This window comes from Podarcis gaigeae (assembly GCF_964106915.1).
Source record: "Podarcis gaigeae genome assembly, chromosome: 9".
Classification (NCBI taxonomy): domain Eukaryota; kingdom Metazoa; phylum Chordata; class Lepidosauria; order Squamata; family Lacertidae; genus Podarcis; species Podarcis gaigeae.
This window is the reverse complement of record NC_139685.1, coordinates 16,326,405-16,352,568: the sequence shown is the minus strand read 5'-3', so window position 1 is coordinate 16,352,568 and position 26,164 is coordinate 16,326,405. Positions and strand designations below refer to the sequence as shown.

Genomic DNA, 26,164 nt, shown 5'->3' with positions numbered 1-26,164 from the left:
GAGAAATGTGGTGGTGCAGGAAATAAATGCTAAAAGATGGTATGGCCAAGAAGAATGATGGGAAATAAGAGAGCTTTAACAGGGATGAGCATGAAGTTGATTATAAACCATGGACTAAGTAATTTGGATTCAACTGAAATCCATGGGACAAATTGGTCATGACTTAAGGCACACCAATTTCAGTGGAAATAACTAATATGACAGTGCCAGCTCAGAGGTAAGTCGCATTAAGACAGGCTTCCTCAGACTTGGCCCTCCAGATGTTTTGAGACTACAATTCCCATCATCCCTGAACAGTGGTCCTGATAGCTAGGGATCATGGGAGTTGTAGGCCAAAAACATCTGGAGGGCCGAGTTTGAGGAAGCCTGCATTAAGATCATATGGATGCATGTAAGCTTAGTCATACTAAGAGCAGAGCCATTGGAACAAATGGAGATGACTAACTCAGCGTTTGCATTGTGTAGATGCAATCCAAAAGCAAGTTACAGCAACAGCCAAGGCGACATTTTTCCACCTTCGCCGCATCAAGCAGTTGGTCCCTTACCTTTCCCGCCCTGACCTGGCCACAGTGATCCATGCGACGGTCATCTCCAGGCTTGACTACTGTAATTCGCTCTATGCGGGGCTGCCTTTGAAGCTGTCCCAGAAACTCCAGCGGGTACAGAATGCTGCAGCGAGGCTCCTCACGGGGTCTCTGCCATGGGAACATATTCACCCAGTGCTTTTCAAGCTGCACTGGCTCCCGGTGGAGTACAGGGTCAGGTTTAAGGTGCTGCTTTTGACCTTTAAAGCCCTTCACGGCCTAGGACCCTCGTACCTACAGGACCGCCTCTCCCGGTATGCCCCACGGAGAGCCACAAGGTCCATAAATAGCAACACCCTAGAGGTCCTGGGCCCTAAGGAAGTTAGATTGGCTTCAACCAGAGCCAGGGCCTTTTCAACACTGGCTCCGGCCTGGTGGAACGCTCTGCCTCATGAGACCAGGGCCCTGCAGGATCTGATTTCTTTCCGCAGGGCCTGTAAGACAGAGTTGTTCCGCCTGGCCTTTGGCTTGGAGCCAATTTGATTCCCTCCCTCCCTCTCTCTCTCTCTCTCTCTCTCTTTCCTCCTCTTTCTTTCTTTTCCTTCTCTTGTGATGAGGCTACATTTTAATATTTTAATGTTCCATTATTTTAATGTTGTATTTTATTTTTGTTTTTAAGTTGTAATCATTCATCTTGTTTTTATTATTGCTTGTAAGCCGCTCTGAGCCCGGCCTTGGCTGGGGAGGGCGGGGTATAAATACATTATTATTATTATTATTATTATTATTATTATTATTATTATTATTATTTCCTCCAAGATAATTATGTGTAGGATTGAAGGCTAAAGCTAAATCCAGCAGCTCTACCATATGCCTGCCTCTGATAGGGAGAACCAAACCAAGTTTAACCCGGACTGGGGTTTATTATCTTTGGCTTTGGAGAGGGGACAGTAAAATTCACACACTGATTTGCAATAACCAGCCAAATATCTGGCCCTAGTCTATCATAAAGGTAAAGGGACCCCTGACCATTAGGTCCAGTCGTTACCAACTCTGGGGTTGCGGCGCTCATCTCGCTTTATTGACCGAGGGAGACGGCGTACAGCTTCCAGGTCATGTGGCCAGCATAACTAAGCTGCTTCTGGCGAACCAGAGGAGCACACGGAAACACCGTTTACCTACCTGCCAGAGTGGTATCTATTTATCTACTTGCACTTTGATGTGCTTTCGAACTGCTAGGTTGGCAGGAGCAGGGACCGAGCAACGGGAGCTCACCCTGTCATGGGGATTCGAACCACTGACCTTCTGATTGGCAAGTCCTAGGCTCTGTGGTTTAACCCACAGCACCACCCGAGTCCCCAGTCTCTCATAACTGCATGAAATAATCTGACATTAAATTCATCCAGTAGAGATTTCACTTCACACAAGGATAGCAATGTTCCTGTGATCATTTTTGCTGCTCCTTATGAAGCAGAATCCACCTTTTCAGTTCACCCCATGAGTAACCCAAGATTGCTTCTGAGAAGAATTTCCATCCCTACAGCTCTTGCCAACAGTTTTCCCTGTATAACATCCCTCATGCATCTTTCTGCCTTGTTGACTCTCCAACTCATTAAATTTCATTCTGAAAGACAGCTTTCCTCCCTTGCCTACACATCTTAATTTCCATGTCCCTTTACGCCAATTTATTATTTAGCTCTGACTGTATTACTGAATGATGTGAAACATTTTTTTTTTTGCTTATTCGTTATATAAAAAAAGCTCTACCACGATACGAGTTTCACCCGACCCACCTCAAATTTGGGTTGTTGGGACCACATTTTATCTACTGCCACATTCAAGACAAATATGAAGAGTTCTTCTCAAGTGAAAATTACTGTGGGAATTTTGGGAGAAGTTTTTTTCTAAAAAAAAGTCAGTAATATTTCTCAGAGGGTGTTCAGCACATCATTGCCAGTGATGTGGGATGGATGTCTCCCCCCCCCAAAAAAAATCCCCCCATCTATCATTCCCCACATAATTTTTCTCATTTCTAAAAAAAGAAGTATTGTTTCCTTAAATTACCTAGGAACCTAATAATGTAATGCAATCATAGTCAAATTGTGCCGTTTCAAAGTTGTGGTTAACCTTTTTCCCCAGAAGACTATGCCTAGAAAGCATGCATGTATACATACATACACAATGCACATAAATATATTACTTTTTAGGCATGATAAAATTAACATATTAACAGTTTTCTGTGCCTCCACTATTTTTCTTTACATTTCAACAACATAAAGGACTATGTACTATGCTACTGAGTTGTTATGTCTTAAAATATATATAAGTATTACAATAAAAATTATTTTCGAGTGAATTCATTTGAATATAACATTTAAATGACATTATATGCTCTATTCTGTTTTTAAAAACTAATCAAATGTTTCCTTTCAAATACTTTTGGCTATGGGGAGAAAACTTTGAGACATTTGTTAAAAGAATGCATTATTATTATTATTATTATTATTATTATTATTATTATTATTATTATTTTAAAAAAAGTTTGGTAAATGTAAGTTAAGCAATGTGGAACAGATCCCGATCAGTTTTTGGCATGGATACTATGGTCAGCCAAAGTCAACCCATAGTATGCAAAGCCATTGAAATGTTGACTAAAATGAAATTCAGAGGTAATATTAGGGGATTCCACCACTACTTGAGGGATTTCAAAGAAGCCAGCAAAATTTTCCTTTTAAGAAAAAAGATGGTGACGTTGGAAAGGAGTGGCACATTCCTAAATAATGTAACGGGACTGTATCTAAATAGAAGTTCAGTGTAGAAGTTTTGTTTTGTTTTGGTTGCTGATCATTTTTATTAGTTTTCAATTAAAACAATCCAATAATAGCTTCATTATTACAATGCCAAATTATAATACAATTAATAATACCAATATCAATATGCCAAATTATACAATTTTGGTGCCACCCGTGTGCTAGAATTGGTGGTTTGATGATTTACTTTGTTTCTGCATGCCAAAATCTTACAAATTTCAATTTCACTCCCGTCCAATCCCTTATATCGCAACTGCAGTTTTAACAACTTCCATTCGTATTGACAAACTAAGTGATTTATACACCTACAGATGAAGCATTCAAACTCTCTCCTTCCTGTGTGTGGCAATTATTCTGTCCATAGTGTTTCTTCCTGTCCTTGTAATATATTATGTCTATATTTTGTCAAAATAAACAAACAACACTTTTCCTTCCAGTAGCACCTTATAGACCAACTAGGTTTGTTATTGGTATGAGCTTTCGTGTGCATGCAGGTACATGCAAGGCTGAAGTTTCGCAAAGTCCCGTTAACCTTGCGTTTCAGGTACATGCACACGAAAATTCGTGCATGCACACAAAAGCTCATACCAATAACAAACTTAGTTGGTCTCTAAGGTGGGTGGCGCTGTGGGACACGGGTGGCGCTGTGGGTTAAACCACAGAGCCTAGGACTTGCCAATCAGAAGGTCGGCGGTTCAAATCCCCGTGACAGGGTGAGCTCCCGTTGCTCGGTCCCTGCTCCTGCCAACCTAGCAGTTCGAAAGCATGTCAAAGTGCAAGTAGATAATAGGTACCACTCTGGTGGGAAGGTAAACGGCGTTTCCGTGAGCTGCTCTGGTTCGCCAGAAGCGGCTTACTCCTGCTGGCCACATGACCCGGCTCCCTCGGCCTATAGAGTGAGATGAGCGTGCAACCCCAGAATCGGTCACGACTGGACCTAATGGTCAGGGGTCCCTTTACCTTTTTAAGGTGCTACTGGAAGGATTTTTTTTTGTTTGTTGGTTTCGGCTACCTACCTGTAACTATCTTTTGTCAGCTGTTGCTCTCATGTAAGGTCGGGGAAGGTTTCTGGTTTCTTTTCATTACTTTAGCCATCACATGATTTTAAAGCAGAGGAAAGGCAATAGGTCTCCCTGGTGAGTTGCATTTGGGGCATGGAGCAGGAAAAGATTCTGCAGCTGTTTTGGAGCCAGCGCTTCAGAATGGGTGGGAAAGCTGGTGGGAAATATTTCCCCCACCTGTTTAGAACAACACACACACTCTTTCTCTTTCTCTCGTTCTCTCTTCCCCCTTTACGATTTCTCCAATTGATTAACCCACCCTACGCTGAAGTTTCGCAAAGTCCGCAGGGCCCTTAACCTTGCGTTTCCCTTCCCAATGTGCAAAGTGAGTGTGGTGTAGTGGTTAAGAGCGGTCGTCTCGTAATCTGGGGAACCGGGTTCGCGTCTCCGCTCCTCCACATGCAGCTGCTGGGTGACCTTGGGCCCAGTGCCGTAGCGTGGGGGTGCAGGGGGGGCCGGCCGCACCGGGCGCAACATCTGGGGGTTAGGGTTAGGGGGCGCAAATCCATGGGTTAGGGGGCGCAAATCCACGGGTTAGGGGGCACAAATTACTTGCCTTGCTCCGCGTGCTGACAACCCACGCTACACCACTGCTTGGGCCAGTCACACTTCTCTGAAGTCTCTCAGCCCCACTCACCTCACAGAGTGTTTGTTGTGGGGGAGGAAGGGAAAGGAGAATGTTAGCCGCTTTGAGATTCCTGAAGGGGAGTGAAAGGTGGGATATCAAATCCAAACTCTTCTTCTTCTTCGCTTTTACACCCTGGCTGCTGGATGATGATAATAATAATAATAATAATAATAATAATAATAATAATAATAATAATAATTTATTTATACCCCACCCATCTGACTGGGTTTCCCCAGCCACTCTGGGCAGCTTCCAACACAATATTAAAATACAATAATGCATCAAACATTAAAAGCTTCCCTAAACAGGGCTGCCTGGATTTGTCAGGTCCTAGATAGCAACTTGCAAAAAGAAGAGAAGTTTGGCTTTGCTTTGGCTTTTTTTTACTTTGGCTTAGGCGTACTTATCTGAGACGCCAACCCTTTTGGAGTATAACAGTTTCCTGGGTTACTAGAACCATAAATTCCAAGCCTTTATGAGAAAGCTTTCTCTCAGCACGAAGAGCACCTTCTGCCCGATACGAGGAGGCCATTTGGAACTTAGCATAATGGACTAGGATAAGATAAATGCAAAGATTTGTTGCTTGGGTTTGCGTTTTGTGGAGTTTATTATTGCAATCTGGGAAGTCGGCACGTTTATGAACCATTAACAATGTTCTCTGCACTTCCACAAGAGACTCCATTTTATAAAAACACACAAATTACTTTGGCTTAGGCCACTCATGTTAACGGCCTGTGATTTACATATTTCAGTAAGCTGCGGAGTCAAAATGAAGTCGACGTGATAGCAGGCTTCCTTTCTGCCTTATTTCCCACCACTCCCTGTGGTGTGGGAAATTCATTTCATCTCATTTTAATCATTCTCCTCGATGTAGTCAGGTAAACAAGTCTTAGAAGAGCGTGGAGATAAAAGACAGAATAAACACAAATAAGGTCAGTCGTCCCACACCCCACTTAGTACAAAGCAAACATAAGCGTTTGATTGAAGTTACTCATTAAAGCAATGACACAGAGCAGGTAAAACCTGAAGGGTTTGTGCTAAGTTCACTGAAGCACCACACAGGAGGGTTATATTCCGTTTAAGACTTCTCAAAAACAATCTAGATCTCAGCCCTCAAGGGGGGAATGATAACACTCAAAAATAATTGTTCGGAGAAAGTACAATCTCGGAAGAGATGTGTTAATACATTATAGCCGTGTGCTGAAACCAACATCCATCTGCCAGAGCTGGGTTGGATCAGAAAAAGAGAAAGAAAGACCCATTTCAGATTCAGTGCTCACAATTGTTCCGTGTTAACCTCTTAAAGTTGTCGTCCCCCCCCCCTGCTTTTTTAAAAAATACTTTTTCCTCTCCCTTTTGCTACCTATTATTTCACTAGCCCCAATCTGTACTACAGTATATATTTAAAGCAGAATTATACCTGGTGTACTCTGGTCCATGAGGTCACCAAGAGTCGGACACGACTAAATGACTAAACAACAACATACCAAAGAATCCTGGAAACTGTATTACAATTCCCAGAGTGGTTTAACAAATGGTCCCTCTTCCTGGGAATCTCTGGAAAGTGTAGCTCTGTGAGGGAAATAGTGGCATGTCCCAAAATTTCTCAGTAAACTATAGATTCCTAAATTATTTGCTATGACTAATAAATTGGCATAATTGTGTTTTAAATGCACAATGTAGGTGGGGCCTTGGATAGAAAGCACCTCAGGGCAAGTTTCTTTCTGGGGTTATTGATCACTAGGTTCATTGATGACGCTATGTCACTTATGCTAATACTAGAGAACAGCAGTGAGTCTTTAGAGTAAAGTGTCTGGCTCCCACACCTTCTTTCATTATAAAGCCTGAAATATCTATTGATCATAAAAATCAAGATAATTTGTCCTTTCATTGGGAAACACAGCATGGAAACCCTACCTGGTTCCCAATTAATCTGGCAAACGTTCAGGACTCCTGATGATGAATGGCTGAGGGCGAGAAGAGAGAAAACATTTTACACTGAAGGACAAACGATCCTGTTTCTGTAAACAATTTGCGTGTGTGCTCATCAAACGCAAAGGATGCATTTCTTCCTTTGGCTATTTCAGGTTATGTCAAAAAGTTCAAAGCAGTTGCCAAGTTGGTCCAATCCGTTTTGTTACACCTGATGTTAGGGGATTTCAAAATGCCTATTAACTTATGTAACTAAGGGCAAGGATGGCAACAGATGTCTGTTTGACAGATTGAAGTCTCCCCGGTGAAGCCTGCCACCCAGCAGAAAGACGGTCACTACTGGAGTCAGGAAACAAAATCAGTAGAAGACAGTAAATGGCAGGAGATCAGCTGCTGTATCTGTGGTTGAAATGGCGGGGGATACAAACTTCCACTGTTCTGATGGTTTGTGGCATGTGTACACTTGCAGCACAGCTGCTTGTGTTTGTATGTGAAGTCTTTTTCGTGAACTATGGGCTGCTTTCCAGGATAACATAGGTATAATAACAAAGAACCACACTGCATGTCTAATGCTGTCTTTGAACCATTGGGCAAACTAGGAACATAATAGTGAGCACTCACACTTTACATCGTGGGTGCCCTTTGAGGGATCGCGCACAGTGCTACAGTTCCCAGGGAACTTAATGGCAAACAGGGACTTGCCTGCCTCTCGGTGTTATTATTTGGCGGTTCACACCCAGCCTCAGCAGTCTAGTTTCATTCTGGGAGGTGGGGCCAGTCCCAATTATATATAGGGGGTGGAGCCGACAGTAGCCAGGCAGTCAGCTCAGGAGCTTCACCCTCCCTACCCTCCCTTAGTTTAAGGTTTTCTTGTTTGCAGGTTAACTTTTTCTTCCTGTTTAGCGGGCGCTGCTGCGGTCTTTGACTGGTTGCTGTTGAAGGACCAGGAAGAAATTTTCCTGCATTGGCTGGTTTTGTCTTCCCCGTAGCAATTCGTCACAACTTTGGCGGTTATGGCCTCGGGTGGAATCCTTTAGTCTTTTCTTCCCTATAATGGGGGTGTGTGTGAAGTGGTGACTCACCCCCCTGTGGCATCAATTCCAGGGTCCACTCTTAAAAGAGGTTATATAATGGGTGTCACTGGCCATACACCGTAAGGCTGTCAGTGAACTACCCTGTGTGTGGGGATATGAGCTGGGCTGCCTGCTACACTTACGCATCACAGTGTACCCCTATATCCCATTCACCCTGATGTGCCCCAGTTCCCCCCGGCTGGGGGGCAGGGAGGGGTGCACGCCCAAGGCCTAAGCCAAGGTCTTCCTACATTTGGAAATTTAATAAAGTTGTGACCTAATGTAATTCCATAACACGTTGTCTGAGTCTTTATTCCTTTCTTATGATCCCTGGGGGCTGGGGCTGTAGCGGCCTGGTCATGCAATTAAAAAGCAGGAATAATGCTGCAATGATTACCGAAATGGCCTACCTTACATGGTTGAAGCCACAACGGCTGTGTTGTGTGCAGAGTGCTTCTGCACCTTAAAGCACAGCATTATATAACCATGTTACAGACATCTCCCCAGAATGGTTCATGTAATTCAGTCATTTCTGGCATGACTTCACTAGCTACTAGTCAGTTTCTGGGATGAGTTCAAAGTGCTGGTTTTGACCTATAGATCCTTAGGTGGCACAGAACTCCAGTACCTGAAGGATTGATTGCCTTCTCTCACGTGAACAAAACCAGACCTTGCAATCGTTATCTGAGGCTCTTCTTCATGGGCTACCTCTCCAGGAAGTTCTGAGGGTGCAAACACAGGAATGGGCCTTTTTGTGGTGCTCCCCAGGGAGACATGGCAGGTGTTAGGCACCAAGCAAATACTTTTTTGGGGGGGCATGAGCCACTGGGAGGCTTTGTTTGGGCCCATGAAGTGTTTGAGAGATTTTGGTAGGAAGCAGAGTAGTAACAGAAGTAGCTGTTAATCTTCTTGAACTGAGGACGCTGGCAATAGTTCAGGTCAAAGAGCCATGTAGACAACCACATGGTGTACAGGTGGGGTTTGTGCTGTTTACTGCTGCAGGGATCCTTCCTGCAAGTTTTGGCAATAGTTTTTGAAATGCTGTTGATTTGTGCTTTTTGCATGTCTGGTGATGGGAACTGTTTAATGATTTTGAAGAAATTGTGTGTTTGAAAGCTGCTTTGTGCTGCAGTAGCACAAGAAAAAGAGTGACACTTGCATCCTGGCTTCAACATGTCAAAACTCACCATTTGAGGCTGCCAAATGTGGGAGACTGTGTAACCTGCTTTGGGATGCAGAACTGTGACTATCAACTAAACTAAAACATGGCTTATACTATAAACTAAACTAAACTGAAGCTAGGCTTAGTGAAGCAGTAGAAAAACTGGAAAGGAGCAAAGCAGATATGATGTCTTCTGTAGGAGTCTGCATGTTTGCTTGTCCCTGCAAAGCCATGGTTGGCTTGGGTCCCCAGATGTTGTTGGACTACAACTCCCATCATCCCTGAGCTCTGGCCTTGCCATGGGAATTGTAGGCCAAAAACATCTGGGGACCCAAGGTTGAGAAAGGCTGGCTTAGAGCAGATCCGGCCCAATCACCTTCTAAATCTGACCCGAGGACAGTCCAGGATGTTTTTACATGAGTAGAATGTGTGCTTTTATTTAAAATGAATCTCTGGGTTATTTGTGGGGCATAGGAATTCGTTCATCCCCCCCCCCCCAAGGTCTGAGGGACAGTGGACCAGCCCCCTGATGAAAAAGTTTGCTGACCCCTGGCTTAGAGAGTTATGTTTGGACCAAGTCAGTTTCTTGCATTTACTTACAACTTTTTTTGTGATATTTCAGCCCCATTCTAACTTGTCTGTAACTTGTAGGGAACAATGGGGCAATGGCCGCTGGTCTCAGCAATGACTCTCTGTTTTCTCTGTGTGCTTTTGTTCATAGACAGCTTGGTACACATTAGCAGTGACAGGGAACAAAAAAACAAGTTTGATGTCTGGAAGATACCTATGAGGATTCAAGCATGGGGACAGATGGGTACCAAGTCTCCATCATCATGGGGCATCACACAAGTCAGCAAGAGAAATGATGTGGTGAGTCATGCATTTTATTTTTGCTTAGAAATAGATGGAACTGGCATTTGCAACAGATTAGCTCTGTTTAAAATGAACCAATGCTAGAATTTACGGGCAAATAGGATGTTCTGATAAGCCTGAAGAGTTACTTTGCTAATTTTACATTTAGTTAAACATGTGGAGGTTTGCACATTGCAGCTTAAAATAAAGTTTCAGAGATTGTTTATCAGAAATAAAACTTTCAGATCTGCAACACCAGCAGAGCAGGTTGTTGTTAAAGCATGCAGAGGATTTCACCTTTCTAGTTAAAAGAGTGGTTATTATTTGAATTAAGAGTTGAAAAAGAAAAAAAAGAAAATAACATTACATATAAGCACATTACTGCCCCTGGTTTCAGTGTTTAGCCCCACCTGCAAAGGAGGTGGACTAGTTGTAAATTAATACAATATTTCAGAATGGTTGCTGTTTATATAACATGGATATAAGACATACACCATAATCTACTGTTTCCATGTTTTTTTGTCACAGAGGTGACTGGTGTATGGGTTTATTTTTCACTTTTTTACCCAACATTCATTCTTCTATGTCTTCTTCACAACTCTGGGAGGGCTCTGGGATGGTTCTAGAGGTCTCCGGCTTCCTTCCCAAAGCCTAGTTAGTGCTTTCCCAGCTTTGGGAAAAGGCTGGGAGGGCTCTAGGAGCCTGCCAGAGCCTCGTGCCTTCTTCCCATGCCCTGTAACTTGCTTATCTGCTTTTAGAAAGGCAGCATGAGGATTGGGCAAGGGGCATCAACAAGGCAGTGTGTGGCTTGCAGGTTTTGGGTCGAAGTACTATTATGCCCCATTTTGTATGAAGAGTTGGACCACCCTGCTCTAGAGATTACACCCTTGAACAGAGCGCCAGCAGAGGAAATGAGTATTTAACTTATCTCCCATTTCCTCCCCACAATCCTCCAATCTGCTTTCCCACTCAAATATGAGGATCTTTCTCTCTCTTTCTCTTTCTCTCTCTCTCTTCCTTCTCAAGGAGTGGGAAAATCAGCCATATTTTGGGTGCAAAAATGGAAGGAAGAGACAGGATTCCGCAAATCCCCTCCCAGTCTCCTGCTCAAAGTTGCAGCATCTCATAATTATTTCTCCAATTGAAAAAAAAAAAACTACTGGCAGAGTATCACATGTAGCCTGATTTTTAGGGGAAATAAATGAAGGTCTCTTTTTCTGTCACTGACATGCACCCGGAACGTATTTCTTGGATGTTTGTATGTGATGCCAAAAAAAGGTTTGATGATGATGATATTTCTCAGAAACGTATCTGCACATCTGGAATTATCTCTGCTTCTCTGATGTGCTAATTAATCTTATTCCCTCTAGCAAGGCTACGTTTCAGTAAGTCAGCACCATGAGGGGGCAGGAGGGTCTTCTCTGCTGTAGGGTATGGACTGGCTTTCCTTTTGTGTGCTTTGTCTTCCGTACCCAACAGCGGGACCCAGCTGTGCAGGCAGCTTGCTGGATCACAGCTATTTTAACACTGGCCATTTCAGACCCCTGCAGGCATCTCTGAAGTTCTGAGCTTTTGCTCTGATCTAATAAAAGGACCTCTGCATATAATGTGATTTGCAGATCTAAGCAAAGGGGGCTTGCTTATTCGGAGCTGATGAGAAATTGAGCATCAGTTTAAATTTTAGCAAGATTTTGAAACGTATATTTTTGAAAATTTCTGAAAAAGTTTAAAAGTAATAATCTCAGAAAATTCTTGTTAAGTTTTTTAAAAAGAGCTAAGCCTTTGGCGATGTTGGTTTATTTTTAGGACCCTGCTATAGCCCTCCCAGAGCTGTGAAGAAGGCATATAAGAATGATTGTTTCTTATATGGAAACAGTAGGTTAGGGTGGCTGCCTTATATCCATGTTATATAAACAGCAACCATTCTAGAATCTTGTATTAATTTTTAGGGGAAGAGTATTAAATAACAGCTTGACGAGTTCAGTACCTCTGCCGCATTCTCCCTGCCTATTCTGGAACAGGATAGCTTGACCACAGCAAACGCTTAAACATTTATCCAATGTAAATAGGGACAGCCTATTCCATATCCTCCAGCATTTCTCCAATGAAAACAGGGACATCCTAAGCAAAAGCAGAACATTCTGGTATCAAATCAGAAACTGGGATGGCTTCTGTAAATCTGGGACTGTCCCTGGAAAATAGGGACACTTTCATGATCTGCCATAGTAGTTCAGTTATTGGTAATTTCAATGTTCTATTACCGCAATGCACTGCGGGGCTTCCCTTGTATTTGGTCTGGAAAGTGCAGTTAGTGCAGAATGCACAGCAAAAATACTGACAAAAGTGAGACCCTGTCAGCATAGTCCACTCTTCAATGATCTTCCCCGTGCCAAATTCAAGGTGTTAAAAGCCTTTGGTAGCTTGGGGCTAGTTTACTTGAAGGATCGCCTTTTGCATCTCCATTTGCATCCACCCAACTGTTTCAGTCTGCAGAACTGGCGCTTTTACAAGTGCCATGCAATGTTCATTCTGCACTTCAAAGGAATCGGTCATTTAGTTTGGCAGCAGTTAACATCTTCATACTGTTTTCAATGCCTGTTTAAAAAAACCCATTGTTTTGGCATTGTGTGTGTGTGTGTGTGTGTGTGTGTGTCTATGCATGTATGAGACAACATTCCTTTGGAAAGAAGGGTGGGATATAGATTTAATAGTTAAGATCAACAGATTTAATTTTATTTATGTTCTGATAACATTACTATGTACATATGTTTTCATGTCTATATTTTCTTATGAACATCATTTTATGCAAACTGCTTAGAGAGGTTTGTCTTGTTTTTATCAAGCATTACATATATCTTATTTAATTTATTAACAGATAGGTAGCCATGTTGGTCTGCCATAGTCAAAACAAAAAAATTCCTTCCATTAGCACCTTAAAGACCAACTAAGTTAGTTCTTGGTATGAGCTTTCGTGTGCATGCACACTTCTTCAGGGTATCTTAAGGTGCTACTGGAAGGAATTTTTTTTGTTTTAATTTATTAAAATACTGAAACCAACTGCACTGTGGCAAGAAAATGCAATCTTCCAACTCCTACCGGCGAATAGATTGCTGCAACTCACAACATGGTGGCAGAAAGGGTCTACTGGAAAGGGGTTTGACCAAGAAATGTTTTTTTTGGAAATCGGCTTGTTTATTTCCACTTCTTGTAGGTGGACTTCTAGTCAGGCAGGTACACAATGCAAATCTCAGGGGCCCAAGCCTGAAGTACAGCTCAGTAGGTAGAGTATGAGAGTCTTAATCTCTTGTGGTGACAAAGAGATAAACAATGATACAACTTTCTGAAGACATCTGAAAGCAGCCCTGTGTCGGGAAGTTTTGAATGCTTGATGTTCAGTTGTGCTTTTATATTATGTTGGAAGCCTCCCAGAGTGACTGTGGCTTCCCAGTCAGATGGGTGGGATATAATGAATAAATTGTTGTTGGCATACCCTCCAAGTGTCCCCATTTTCTAGGGACATCCCTGATTTAGAGATGCTGTCCCGGTTTCTGATTTGATCTCAGGATGTCCCACTTTTCCTTAGGATGGCCCTATTTCCAGTGGAGAAATGTTGGAGGGTATGGAGTTATCCGACCCCCAAGCTATCTGAAAGGATAGGGAAGTTTTTTTAAAAAAATGTTTTATTATGTTTTTATATATGTTGGAAGCTGCCCAGAGTGGCTGGGGCACCCCAGTAAGATGTGTGGGGTATAAATAGTAAAATTATCGTTATGGAATGGAACGTCCCTATTTTCATCAGAGAAATGTTGGAGGGTATGCTGCTGCTGTTGTTATTGTTGTTCTTCTAAGGTGCTATATAAAGACAAGGTTCACTCCGAGGAAGAGTGAAGCTCTTTCTCCCACAGAAAATACTTTTGTACACAGTTTTCCAGAGTGTGTTGGAGGACAAGAGTGTCGCCACATCTGCAGTTGGCATATGAAGAGAAACAGTGAAGGTGAAGCATTACATGAGTGAAGACAGGTGCAATGGGCATTGTCAGAAGCGAAGTGAGAAGGGGAAATCATCCATGTAACAAGCTTTGGTGCAGCCTCATAATCATGTTTATGATCCCCTAAGTCAAAGTGAGGAAACTCAATAAGGTCACTTGCCAGCCATGCTCAGAGAACAGTGACTCTTGATTGATGGAAGCAAGGGAAGTAATCTTAATAGATTACTCTAGGCTTAAAAGCCTAGGAAGTTCATTGATGAGCAATTTCAATATGAGCACATTATTCGGGATAGAATGGAGGGATGGAATAAGATTGAGATGCATTTCTTATTGGGTGATAACACACCTTTTAACCTTATATGTGTGCAACTGGTTTATCATATGAATCACATATAATTAGAAGAATATCTGTAAGCAGTTAATCCACAATAGCACCACCTTTTCCATATTCCTGGCTTTACACGTGAATGCATTTTCTTTCGTATTCCACGTAGAAAGCACACAAATGGGTGACCATTTGAACATGTTATATTTTAATTTGCAGAGACAAAAATGACAAGCAATTTATTTACATAAAACTGTACAAAAGCAAATTAAATTATGCAAAATCTTTCATAAATAGAGGTGGACTAGCGTTGAATACATTTTTGCCATGTTTCTTTTTTTTTTTTAGCATAGTTGCGTGCATAGTGACTCATAATAAACAATGATAAGTTGTTCTCTGCTTCACTATCAACATCCAAGTTGCAGAACAATAGCCAATGATTAATATTACAAACAGATCGTAACCACACTGAATGTAAGTGCTTCGAAATTCAGGACAAGAAATGTCTGAAAGTGTACCCCAGGTAGCTGAAAAATGATTCCTTCTTCCTTATACTATGCTCTTCAGGCAACTGCTCAACATTAATGTTGGGATGAGGTTTGTCTCTACCATTGTCCATCTCCTTTCTTTCAGCGATTAAGGAAACAGTGGATCTTTTATCAGTGATGGAATATAAGCAAAACTGTTATATTCTTCAACTCTTCCAATGCTGTAAAAGTCTTTTAGTGATGGCTGCATTTATGGTAGCTTCATTTTGCCCCCTCTCTTCATTTTCCTACATCTTTGTGTTTTTTTCTGTGTGACAACTCCCCAGGGTAGTCTTTCAGCCAAGCACCTTCAATCTCTCCTTTGAGTTCTTCCCCTACAGAAAAATAGCATCTACCTTGTTTTCTGAAACTCAGGCAGCAGGCCAGTCAGAAATTAGATTGACTAAATATTAGCATAACTGGAGGTTGGAATGAGCATTAGAGTTTAGACTGAAGTTAATACGACATTTTCTAATTCGTATAAAGTTATATAAGTGATGCGTCAATCTCTAAATGTGTCCAATGTAAAAGACATGCACAGTTTCTTTGAGCTTCTTGTGAAATTAAAAAGCAAACAATAGGAGTCGTCTCATGAAATGAAAACAAAAAAAAAAAAACTGCTAAAAGGATTTTTTTTTCAAAAAGCAATAAATCAACAGTTTTCTACCAAACAGACTCATAACATCTTGCTACTGAGACAAATATAGTACTTTTTCCCCCTCTCAGTTAACAAACGTCCTATTCCAAAAGCAGATTCTTGTTTTTAATAATGAATTATATTTAAGACTGGTCCATTATCTGAGTTTGGTAGAAGGCATTTTTTAAATATATCATCTTTTATTTCTCAGAAAATAAACATGGTTAAATATATAGGTTCAAAAAATGTGGGAATAGCCCATAAATTTTTAGTGTCCAACCCCAACCACCATGTTTACCATAACAACAGGTATAAAAGGCACAGTTGCATATTTTGCATTCACTCTAAAAATTTTCACTTTCATTTTATTATTATTATTATTTTTTACAAAAGCACTCTATATATGGAGTGTCACCAGATTTAACTAATTTCAAATGGGGAAAAAACCACAAAAATATATTTGTGTCTCATGCTGGGTCATAAGAAGCAATTGACTATGGTTTGATGGCTAGGTTTTACTAGAATTACTGCAAATACATACAAGTACACTGTATTTTTTGTTATCCCTTTGTGCCCTTCTTAGCTCTATGAATAAAAAGGTAATTTCCTCAATCACAAGATTCACTTGTATTTAGCGCACAAAATGTGGAGTGATTTCTGATCCAGTTAATCCTGAAGGCCTTCTCTTATCTGTATTGGCTTTCCAGAAAAGTTAAAAAGAAAGATAGTTTGTTTAGATCTGCCTTATCTAATGGTTCTCAAGCGGATATTCAATATATAAGGGTTTTATTTTTAAAAATAGTTCTCTTGACCAGTGAGGTGGTATGATTGCATTTTCTGTTGAAACCTGCAAGAAATGTGTAAGTTTTAATGTAAATGAGAAGCCTTTTATCCTTGGCAGATACTGAAAGGTTATACAATGCAGTACCGATTTAATCAGTCTTCTAACGAAGTCAAATTTGCATCTCTGAATTTTCTCTTTAAAAAGCAACTATGCATTAGAATGATCAATCACTCCTCTTTTTAATTTCCCCCCCTTTATAATATGTGCCCATTTGTAACTGCTACACAAAAAAACTAATTTCAAAATAAAATACAAAAAAGTAAGGAAGATGTACAATAAAAAGGGCACTTTGCTATAGAAAGTTGAAAAGACAAAAGTTGTGATAAATTTGTACCAGTTGTTCAGCTCACATTTCCGACTGTTTAATATTATACTCTATGTCATTTTTTTTAAAGCAATAAACTACCCAAGCTATCTTGTCACTACAATCTACTAGAACCACCTAGTCATGCTTTAATGCCAAGTTAAACAACCAGAGGGGCTGGTTTCTGTCTTTGCACCCCTTCTCAAGCTGTCCCCACTGCATCGACCGATTGTCAGTTTGATTCGAATGTCCAAGCTCAGCCATTCTTTATTACTACAACATTATCAATACAGAACTAGTTCAGATTCTACACACTCTGTAACTCCTTATTGCACAAAATATATCTGGTCCATTTTCCTATCCACTTTATATATAGTGCAAACTATGAGAACTGTCACAGCCCAGAGCTCTGCACCATCATGATCAGGTTTGGATTTATTTATTTTTTGAAGCTTGTCACAAGCAAAACTTGTTTTTGCACAGAGCATGTCAGTGGTGACATCACTCAAGACTACCAGTCGCCTTGAGTCTCAACATTGGTTTTATATTGCACAGGACTCAGCTTAAATGCACTTGTGTATTAAGAAAACCTGCATAATACCTTTGCCAAGAGCAAATGATTAACCTGGAACACTGATAATCGAAGGTTTAGCATCCACTCTCAACAAAGATGATGCCATACTTGACTTGAAGCATGTTCTTCCTTCCCGCTGCCTTTGTTTTTGCTCTTTTTTCAGATTTCCCTCTCAACGTGTTTTTGGAGCTCATCCTGAATGGATATGAAACCTTCTAAGGAACGAACCCTGGAACGGGAGCATCTTTTTACTATATGGAGCTTATGATGTGCCATGCTGTCACCAGCTAGCTCGTGTGACCAGTTCCTCTGGGGATTCAGCTAAAATCCATTTTGAAACGGCTACGTCATCTGGGTTGCGGCATAGATTGCTGTGCAAAATGTGTGTGGAAAATACGCTTACGTGTTTGTGTGCGTCTGTGTCAGATTTCCTAAGCCCAAGACCGATGAGCAATTCTCCGGATCCACAGTTTTTTCTTTGGCCTTTTAGTTACTGTGGTCATCCAAACTAAATGCCGGTCTTGTAAAAATGACACCAGTATAGCAGTTTATCCTTAGGACGCCATGATATACCACCATCATTTTGTTTATGCTGAAGTTTAAAATGCCACAGAAAGAGAGGAAGAGAAAGAGGAGGAGGATAATGTCAGAGAGTATGAAAGTACAGGCAGAGATAGTAGTTATGGATAAAACTGAACAGTTCGTGACTATAGGGAAACATGTCATATTTGGGATTATAATCTCAGACTGAATATGTTTTCTGCTCTTTCCAGCCACGCAACAGGATTAAAGCCGAGATCTTCAAAAAGTGCTTCTTTCAAAGAAAAAGAAAAACCATCCCCGTTATATGTTTAATTTTGAATGGTTTCTGCAGGCATATCTTTGATGGAAACCAGCAATATTCAGATGGTATCCTGGGAAAATTATACGTATGTAATAATTCTCTCACACACCCCTCGACTTGCAAACAAGCCAGATAACCACCAAATGATAACCAGAGTGGCTTAAGCAATGCTTCAGCAGTGGGGGGGCGGGGAAGGGATGAGGGACAACAGTTCCTGTAGTTCTTTTCAATTTCAGACTTGTTACCTTGAAAGGAATTTACAACCATAAATTTAGGAAAATAAAGATTGGTGAGCAGGGAATTAGGCATGCAGGAACAACAATGGTTTCTACATTGTACAGTATAGTCAGGCAGACAGGATACGCAAATGCCTGGCATGGAGGCAGAAGTGGCAGGCCAAGCTCTTGTCTCTTTGGTAGCCCCCTCATTTTCAATGGACTTTCCTTTATTTTTGAGTTAAAATCATTTTGATTCATAGGTTTTGTTTTTTTGCCTTTTATCCCCTTCCAATACATGAGAGAACCATATTGTTGCTTCTTTGCCGCCTAAAGGTAAACTTCTCTTCTAGTTAAAGTGTTGACAGGAGATGGCTTGTATTCCCCTGTCTGTGTGAGGGGAATATCCTCTGGGTTGGCTTCCTCACGTTTGCTGAAACTAGCTGCACTGAAGGTCTCATAGGATGAGGTCAACTTTTTATTAAGGAGGTTTCTGTTGCGGTCACCCATCAGGGAGGCTTCTCCATTGGCCAGCTTCTCTTGACTGCCCCGTTCATCAACAGGCATGAAAGTGGAGAGTTTTGGCTGGCTCTTCTGCTTCCTTTCGGGTGAAGTGCGGACAGGCATCCAGCACGAGTCTGAATGGCCGTATTCATCACATTCCCGAGTGCACTTCCCAGTCAGGGCTACATCTGGCAAAGGTCTTGAATCTGTAAACAAAGAACAAGAAGGGAAGCTTTAGGTTTTGGTTCTCGAGTGCCAGCCAAGAATGAAAATATTTTTTAGGAGTTGGTTTTGCATTGTCAATTTGTTTCCTTAAATAAAATACAACGCAAGTATCTACAGATATCCCCTTGAGATACACTGCTAGTGTTAGGATGACTTCTTTGACTTTCATTGGAGTTCATCAGATGCTTCGCTGAGGAGGAACCACTACATTTGTCTACCATTTCAACTTGGGCACAATCTAATAACCCAGGGATGTGTGAGACTTTCCTCAGCAATTTTGGGCGTCTCATCAAAATTCATTCCGATTCTTTCAAAGCTCTGTGGACGTTCTGACTGAGATGGCACACTCATTTCCTCTTCCATTTTTAGTGCATGTACAATTTTGATTAAAATAAATAAATAAATACAGTAGTTCCAATGCACACAGAGTGTTAAGATGTGCTCACGGAACTTGGACCAATCAGGAGGCTATAGTATTCTCTTCAAATTGGGGACATTTCAGAATTCAGCTTGCACATACGGAATCTCCAGGGAGCTCAGTGTATGCCTGGCACCCATGTAGTTATGGTCAATAGTTTTGTTAGGAATGGAAAACCTCTAACCGCTGGGCCAGATTCTGCCTGAAGATACTGGAATCCTGGTCAATATGAGTTTGAGACATTTTTAAAGGTCTCATTCACCTTTTTTTTTTAAGCCTACTTTCCATGGGTCAGTGGGGATGTAATCTTGGGGAGGATAGCATATGGGAAGCAAAGAGCCAATTCTCTTTTCTCTGCATGCTGCCACCCATGTGATAAATATAGGGCTATGTAGTTTTAATTAAGAACTAAGGAGGGTTGAACTAGAACCCACGGTCAAAGTTTAGATGCCAGTGTGACTGGGCAACTGGATTTTTTTCCCGCATCTCTAGCTTTTTCTGCAGCCACCTGACAATTAGAAATGACTTAAACCAGGGGTGCCCAAAATTTTTTTCAGAGGGCCAGATTTGATGAAGTGAGCATGCATGAGGGTCAACCTCAAGTTGTTGAGCTTTTTTAAAATACAATTTTTGGAGAAATTTTCCCCAAAGCGGTTAAGGTTTTTTGGGATTTTACCACAGGACATACTGCCAGAGAGGCCAGATTAAATTGACCAGTGGTCTGGACCAGGCCCCCGAAGAAATGGACTTTGGACATGCCTGGCTTAAACAAAATGAGAGAAAACAGCCAAATAACTTAATTAATTGGACAAATAACACAATGCAAAACCTTCCTTTGAATTATTAAAATATATGGCTTTTATCTTGCAAAGACTGGTGGCCGTTTTGAACAATTTTTAAACATCTACTCCCAGATTGGACTTAATCCGCATCTGTGGCGATCTCCTGAGGAATGGATTAATCCTTCAGTTTTAGTTAAAGTGAGGGATGCATCCACCACCCTGGAGATATTGACACAGAATATCAATTCAATTCATGGTGATATTGTAGAACAGAATGGTAGACTATGTGGAACTAATTGTTCAAGAACAAGATCAATGTAGGCCAGTCCGATGTAAATGGTAACAGCCATTCAACTGTCTATACAATTAAATGCGCACAAGTCTTTACAAGATTCCAAACTGTTTGCGTATGGTGCGTTAAAAATAGAGAGAGCAATAAGAAATGGTTAGGAGCACACAAACAACAGCTCTAAGCGATGACGATGATTTGCATTTGCAAAAACAACAACAAACCCCTCTATGTGTTTATGTAGCATCTGACTGTAGGAGTGTTACATGATTGGAAAGTGTTTTGTGAGTGTTATGTCATTTTATGAGATTGACTCTTGATCTGACGATATACCTACACATCTTTCAGTTAATTCAGCTGAGGGTCCTCAGAGGAAAGGGGGCAGCTAAATCTGTTTAACGGATTGCCCCATCCTGCAGACCAGATTTAGAGTCTGTGCAAAGGCGGAAGGGGCAAGAGATTCACTGGACACTGCCTCGTTCCCCATGTTCTGATTGTTCTTTCCATCCATACAAAAATATGTGTGTGTGTGTGTGTGTGTACCTACACAACCACTTTCATCTCACACAGGACAGAATGTCCCTTCTAAAATTATTCCTTTCATGATATGGACAATCTAAAAGCAATAGTATCTTATTCATATGCAAATCTATCTCTATTTAAAAGCACTAAATTGACCAAGATTTATTTAATCAGGTAACAGTCCTAATTGCAACTGAATGCTAATTTAGACGTTAGATTAACGCACACACACCCGGTAACATACAAAATATATGTTGTTGTACTCGGTTTCCAATCTTTCTTCTGAATTTTAATGTGTTTCATTTTAGCTGCCCTTCTGTTTCATTAAAGGAAACACTTTATTCTCTGTTAATTGCATTTCTTTGGTCACATGGGTAGGAAACTAGATATTTGTGCAGATAACAGCAAAGCCTATCTAGTGGGCCAAATAAGAATAGATGTGGGTGCAGGTTCACGGAATCATTCCTTACTTGTACAGCAAATGTACACAGCATTGTACATAAAGTCACAGAAATGTAGAGTTGAAAGGAACACCCCCTGCAAAGCAGGAATCAAATTCACATGGGCCCTTAATCAGCTCCAGTAAGATGCAACATGGTTGTGTGCATAGAAGTAGTGATCCTGGGTAGCAATGTGCATACCCATCAGCAGAGTCACCGACCCTCTCTAGCGGTCTTCAATTGAACACAACTGCATTAATTGTAAAGGTAAAAGGTAAAGGACCCCTGGATGGTTAAGCCCAGTCAAAGGCAACTAAGGGGTTGCGGCGCTCATCTCGTTTTCAGGCCAAGGGAGCTGGCATTCGTCCACAGACAGCTTTCCGGGTCATGTGACCAGCATGACTAAACTGCTTCTGGCTCAACGGAACACTGTGACAGAAGCCAGAGTGCATGGAAATGCTGTTTACCTTCCAGTCGCAGCAGTACCTATTTATCTACTTGTGATGGCATGCTTTGGAACTGCTAGGTTGGCAGGAGCTGGGACAGAGCAACAGGAGCTCACCCCATCGTGTGGATTTGAACTGCCATTCTTCCAATTGGCAAGCCAAGAGGCTCAGTGGTTTAGACCACAATGCCACCTGCTCCCCTGGATCAATTGTATGTGAGGTTCTCAACCTAGCAATGGATGAATAGTCTGGGGCCTCTTTCAGTATAACCAGTTTCCCAACTGGATTAGTGTAATTAAGTTTAAAAGGCAAGCACTGATCACAGCAGTGTGATAGCAGCATGGTAACTGAGCAAAGGGAGCAGCAGCTTTGGTCAGGAAGTAGAACATGTCTCCCCCAAACCATTCAAAGATATGGATCTGAGGCCTGACCCTAACGCGATTGAGGACTATCCATGCATTTGCACAGCTATTATTGCATTACAATAAACTAAACAAAAAAGACTTCAAGGTGTTGTTTTTTAACAAACTCACTACTTGGTACTCAGTCGCTTTCACACAGCAGAGTAGAAATTGGGTCCCTACAAGAATATGAATCCTGCTCCATCTTAACTACCAGTTCAGAAGCAAGTAACAGGTACAGAACAAGTGATGGGCATGGCAATGGGACATGCCAGCACTCCATTTTATGGCATGGAAGTGCGTGTGTTTTGGCCTACTGCCTTTCATCCTCTGCCCAATGACATACTACTATAAGACTCTGTTCACCAGGGCTATAATCAGCTCTATGATAATGCTTTTCCTGTTTCTATTTTCCTTTTTTGGTGGCAATGTACCTATTTTTCACTCCATAAGATGCACTTTTTTCCTCCTAAAAAGTAAGGGGAAATGTCTGTGGTTCTTATGGAGTGAATGTGTGGTCGATCACTGGCTCCCTTTCTGGCCCCGCCCCCTTGCCCAGGCCTCCATTGTTGAATGTTCTGCAGATGGAGGCTGTTTGTTTCCCCAGCGACATGTTACTGGCTGATTCAATTATCTGCCTGGAAACTGTAGAAACGGTTCCCTTTCCTTTCCTAAAGAAGCTGCAGAACTGTGAGATGAACCCCATAAAAACAGGATTTTTTTCCCTTTGCAAAGTAAGCTCAACAACTTTGAGCTGATCCTCCAAAAAATAAAAATAAAAATGGGCCTTTTCCCCTTTGCAAAAAAAGCTGCACAACTATGAGCTGATCCCCCCCAAAACGGGGCTTTCCCACTTTCCTCCTCTAAAAACTAGGTGTGTCTTATGGTCAGGTGTGTCTTATGGAGCAAAAAATATAGTACCTCTTTTTTTAGTGTTATTAACTATAACTCTCCTATGGTGGGAGTGGGAAACCTTTTTCAGGGTGAAGGAAGTTTAGGATGGAGAGGACCCAATGCAAAAGTGTGCCGAGCGATGTCACACACAAAATGTCAGCCGCTTCTACTCACATTCACACACATACACCAAAACAAAAATACATACACCTCCACTCTTTTCAAGGACATATTCCAGCATAGATAAAACAGTCAAAGACCAGGACCAGTATTGTGTGTAACCTGAGGAGGTAAGATGGTCTAGGGCAGTGATGGCCAAACTTGGCACTCCAGCTGTTTTGGGACTATAATTCCCATCATCCCTGACCACTGGTCCTGTTAGCTAGGGATGATGGGAGCTGTAGTCCCAAAACAGCTGGAGGGCCAAGTTTGGCCATCACTGGTCTAGGGAGAGGGACAGCTGAGGGCCTTATAGGGAAGGCACATTTAGTCTCTGGCTCTGAGGTCCACACTGCTAGCATATACAAAGAGCACACCCTCCATATGTCCCTATTTTCCAGGGACAGTCCTGGATTTACAGAAGCCATCCCAGTTTCTGATTCGATCCCGGAATGTCTCGCTTTTCCTTAGGACACCCCTATTTTCATCAGAGAAATGTTGGAGAGTATGGAGTTATCTGACCCCTGAGCCATCTGAAGGCAGTCCTGCATAAGGAAGTTTTTAAAATGTTTAATGTTTTATTATGTTTTTATATATGTTGGGAGCCACTCAGAGTGGCTGGGGTGACCCAGTCAGATGGGCAACATTAAAACTGTTGTTGAATAGGACGTCCCTATTTTCATCAGAGAAATGTTGGAGGGTATGGGGGAGAGAGACATTAGCTCAGACTCTAGGTTCATTCATCTATGCTTGTGGCTTGACAGTAGTTTAAGTTCCTGCTGCTGCTTCATCTTTTTCCTTTTCTTTTGGAAGTTTGGCTTTCCAAGGGCTTTTGAATTCAGATTTTTTGCTGAGACACTGACAGCTTTGTTCTTCTTCCTCAGTGATGGATAACAGATATATTGACATTTGTCAGCCCTTCTAGTCTTAAACCGCTGTGGCTAGGGAGTGGTATACAGTATGCCGAGAACATAACAGGAAAGCACTGCTGTTCATCATAGTAAACCTGGAATTACTTTCAGACTCCCCAAAGGTAAGAAGCAGGGATAATAATTTATTACTCAGGCACACATGATGCTCTTTGATTTTTAAGCAGGCAAATCCTGTTAGTGATTTTTTGAGAACAAGGCAAAACACATCCCTGCCATTACTCCGCCTCTTAATAAGCTTGGTGATGGAGTCTATAATTCATTTTCAACTGAAGACCATTTAGAAAGCCTGGTTGATTGTGGTTGCCTATTACTGGCAATAGAACCACCAGGAGAAATCTTTTTAAAGTCACTCACTCCCGGGAGAAGTCCCAGCAATTCCACATCTTAAGCTAATATTGCAAGGTCAGAATTCGAAGGACCACACATGTGCATGTGGGGAGCTTTTCAGCTGTCCTTTCAATCTTTAACCTCCTGTGCCTCTTGAATAGCTGTCCCTGAAGGTCAGGAGGACCTCTGGGGTAGTACAGTAGGACCTCTATTTATGATGGCCTCTACTTGGACCCGATCCAAGTTGTGACTGTTATGTAGTGAAGTTTCACCCTGGGCCAGCAGGGGGATACTGTATATAGTTTTCACTCAGGTCTGTATATAGTTTTCACTCAGGTCTGTATATAGTTTTCACTCAGGTCCACGTCAGTTATTTTAGGCGGGAACTCTGGACTGTTGTTGCTACAATGTTGACAGCCGGCTGCCTATAAAACCAGGCCGGCTGAGCTATTTGCAGTCAGTTCTATTCCAGCTTACAAAATAAAGAGCTACTTGGAGAAGTCGCTGTGTCGTCTACTATGTCAACCCACAACTTAACAGTGACCATGGCAAACCTGGAAGTAAATACCATGTTTGCTGCAATTCGTGCATGTGCAGAAGCGGCTTCTGCCATTTGCGCACACGAAGAAGTGGCTGCTGCCATCTGCACATGCACAGAACGGTGCTTCTACCAGCAACCTGGATTGACTTACGGACAGATCACATCTGTAAATAGAGGTTTCACTGTATTTCATTTGGAGGGAGAAAGTGCCAGTAGAAGAAGCTAGCAGTAAATCCATGCACAGACATAGAATCATAGAGTTGTAGCATTGGTAGGGACCCTGAATGCAGGAATATGCAGTCATCCCATATGGGGATCAAAGCTGCAACCTTGGTGTCATCAGCAGCACATCTAACCAACTGAGCTATACATGCACACTTGTATGTATGCATGCACACGCGCGCACACACACATTGTGTGCATGCAGAAGAGTTTTGTGAACATTATCGGGCTTCTCTATAGCCTGGCCCAAATCTCACCCTTTCTTCCCTTCTTTTGGAATGATGGGCAGCGTTTGAAAGCTGAATTTGGCAGCTTACAAACTGCTAGTGAGAAGAGGCAAGGGTGGGGAATCTTCTTTAGCACAAAGGCCACCTTCTCCTCCCAGCAGCATTCCAGGGGCCACATGTGAGTTGTAGCTCATAGTGTCTCCAGCCAAGCCACCCCTTGGAGTTGGCTTTCCAAGAGCTGGCCTGCTAGGTCATAGCTGATCCTCTCAAAGGCACCATGTGACAGGTATTGAGTTACTAGTACGCACATTACAGGGGGTAGAAGCAAAAGTTAGCTGAGCAATAAATGTGAATGTTACGTTTGAACTAGTTTCTACACCAACCCATACTCGTATCTTCTCCTTCTGGGCAAACAAGACTTGAAGAGGGTGTAAACAGGGCTGGTGAGGGATGATGTGGTTCAGGACTGTGTATTTTTGGGAGAATCCTGAGGGGCAGACAGAGAGGCCTGGAGGGCCACATGTGGCCCCCAGC

The 26,164-nt window shown here is 41.9% G+C and overlaps 1 protein-coding gene across 4 annotated transcripts in view; it reads right to left on the bottom strand.

Annotated features, from left to right (window-relative positions):
* Positions 1-14,686: 14,686 nt before the first annotated feature.
* The window catches only part of PCDH7 (protocadherin 7), a 400,066-nt gene continuing 388,588 nt past the window's right edge, over positions 14,687-26,164 (bottom strand). For all 4 annotated transcript variants that reach the window (XM_083754847.1, XM_083754852.1, XM_083754848.1 and 1 more), the window contains one exon: positions 14,687-19,011. In XM_083754847.1, coding sequence (XP_083610973.1) covers positions 18,632-19,011 — 380 coding nt within the window. In that variant the 3' untranslated portion in view covers positions 14,687-18,631. The remainder of the gene's footprint in view (positions 19,012-26,164) is intronic.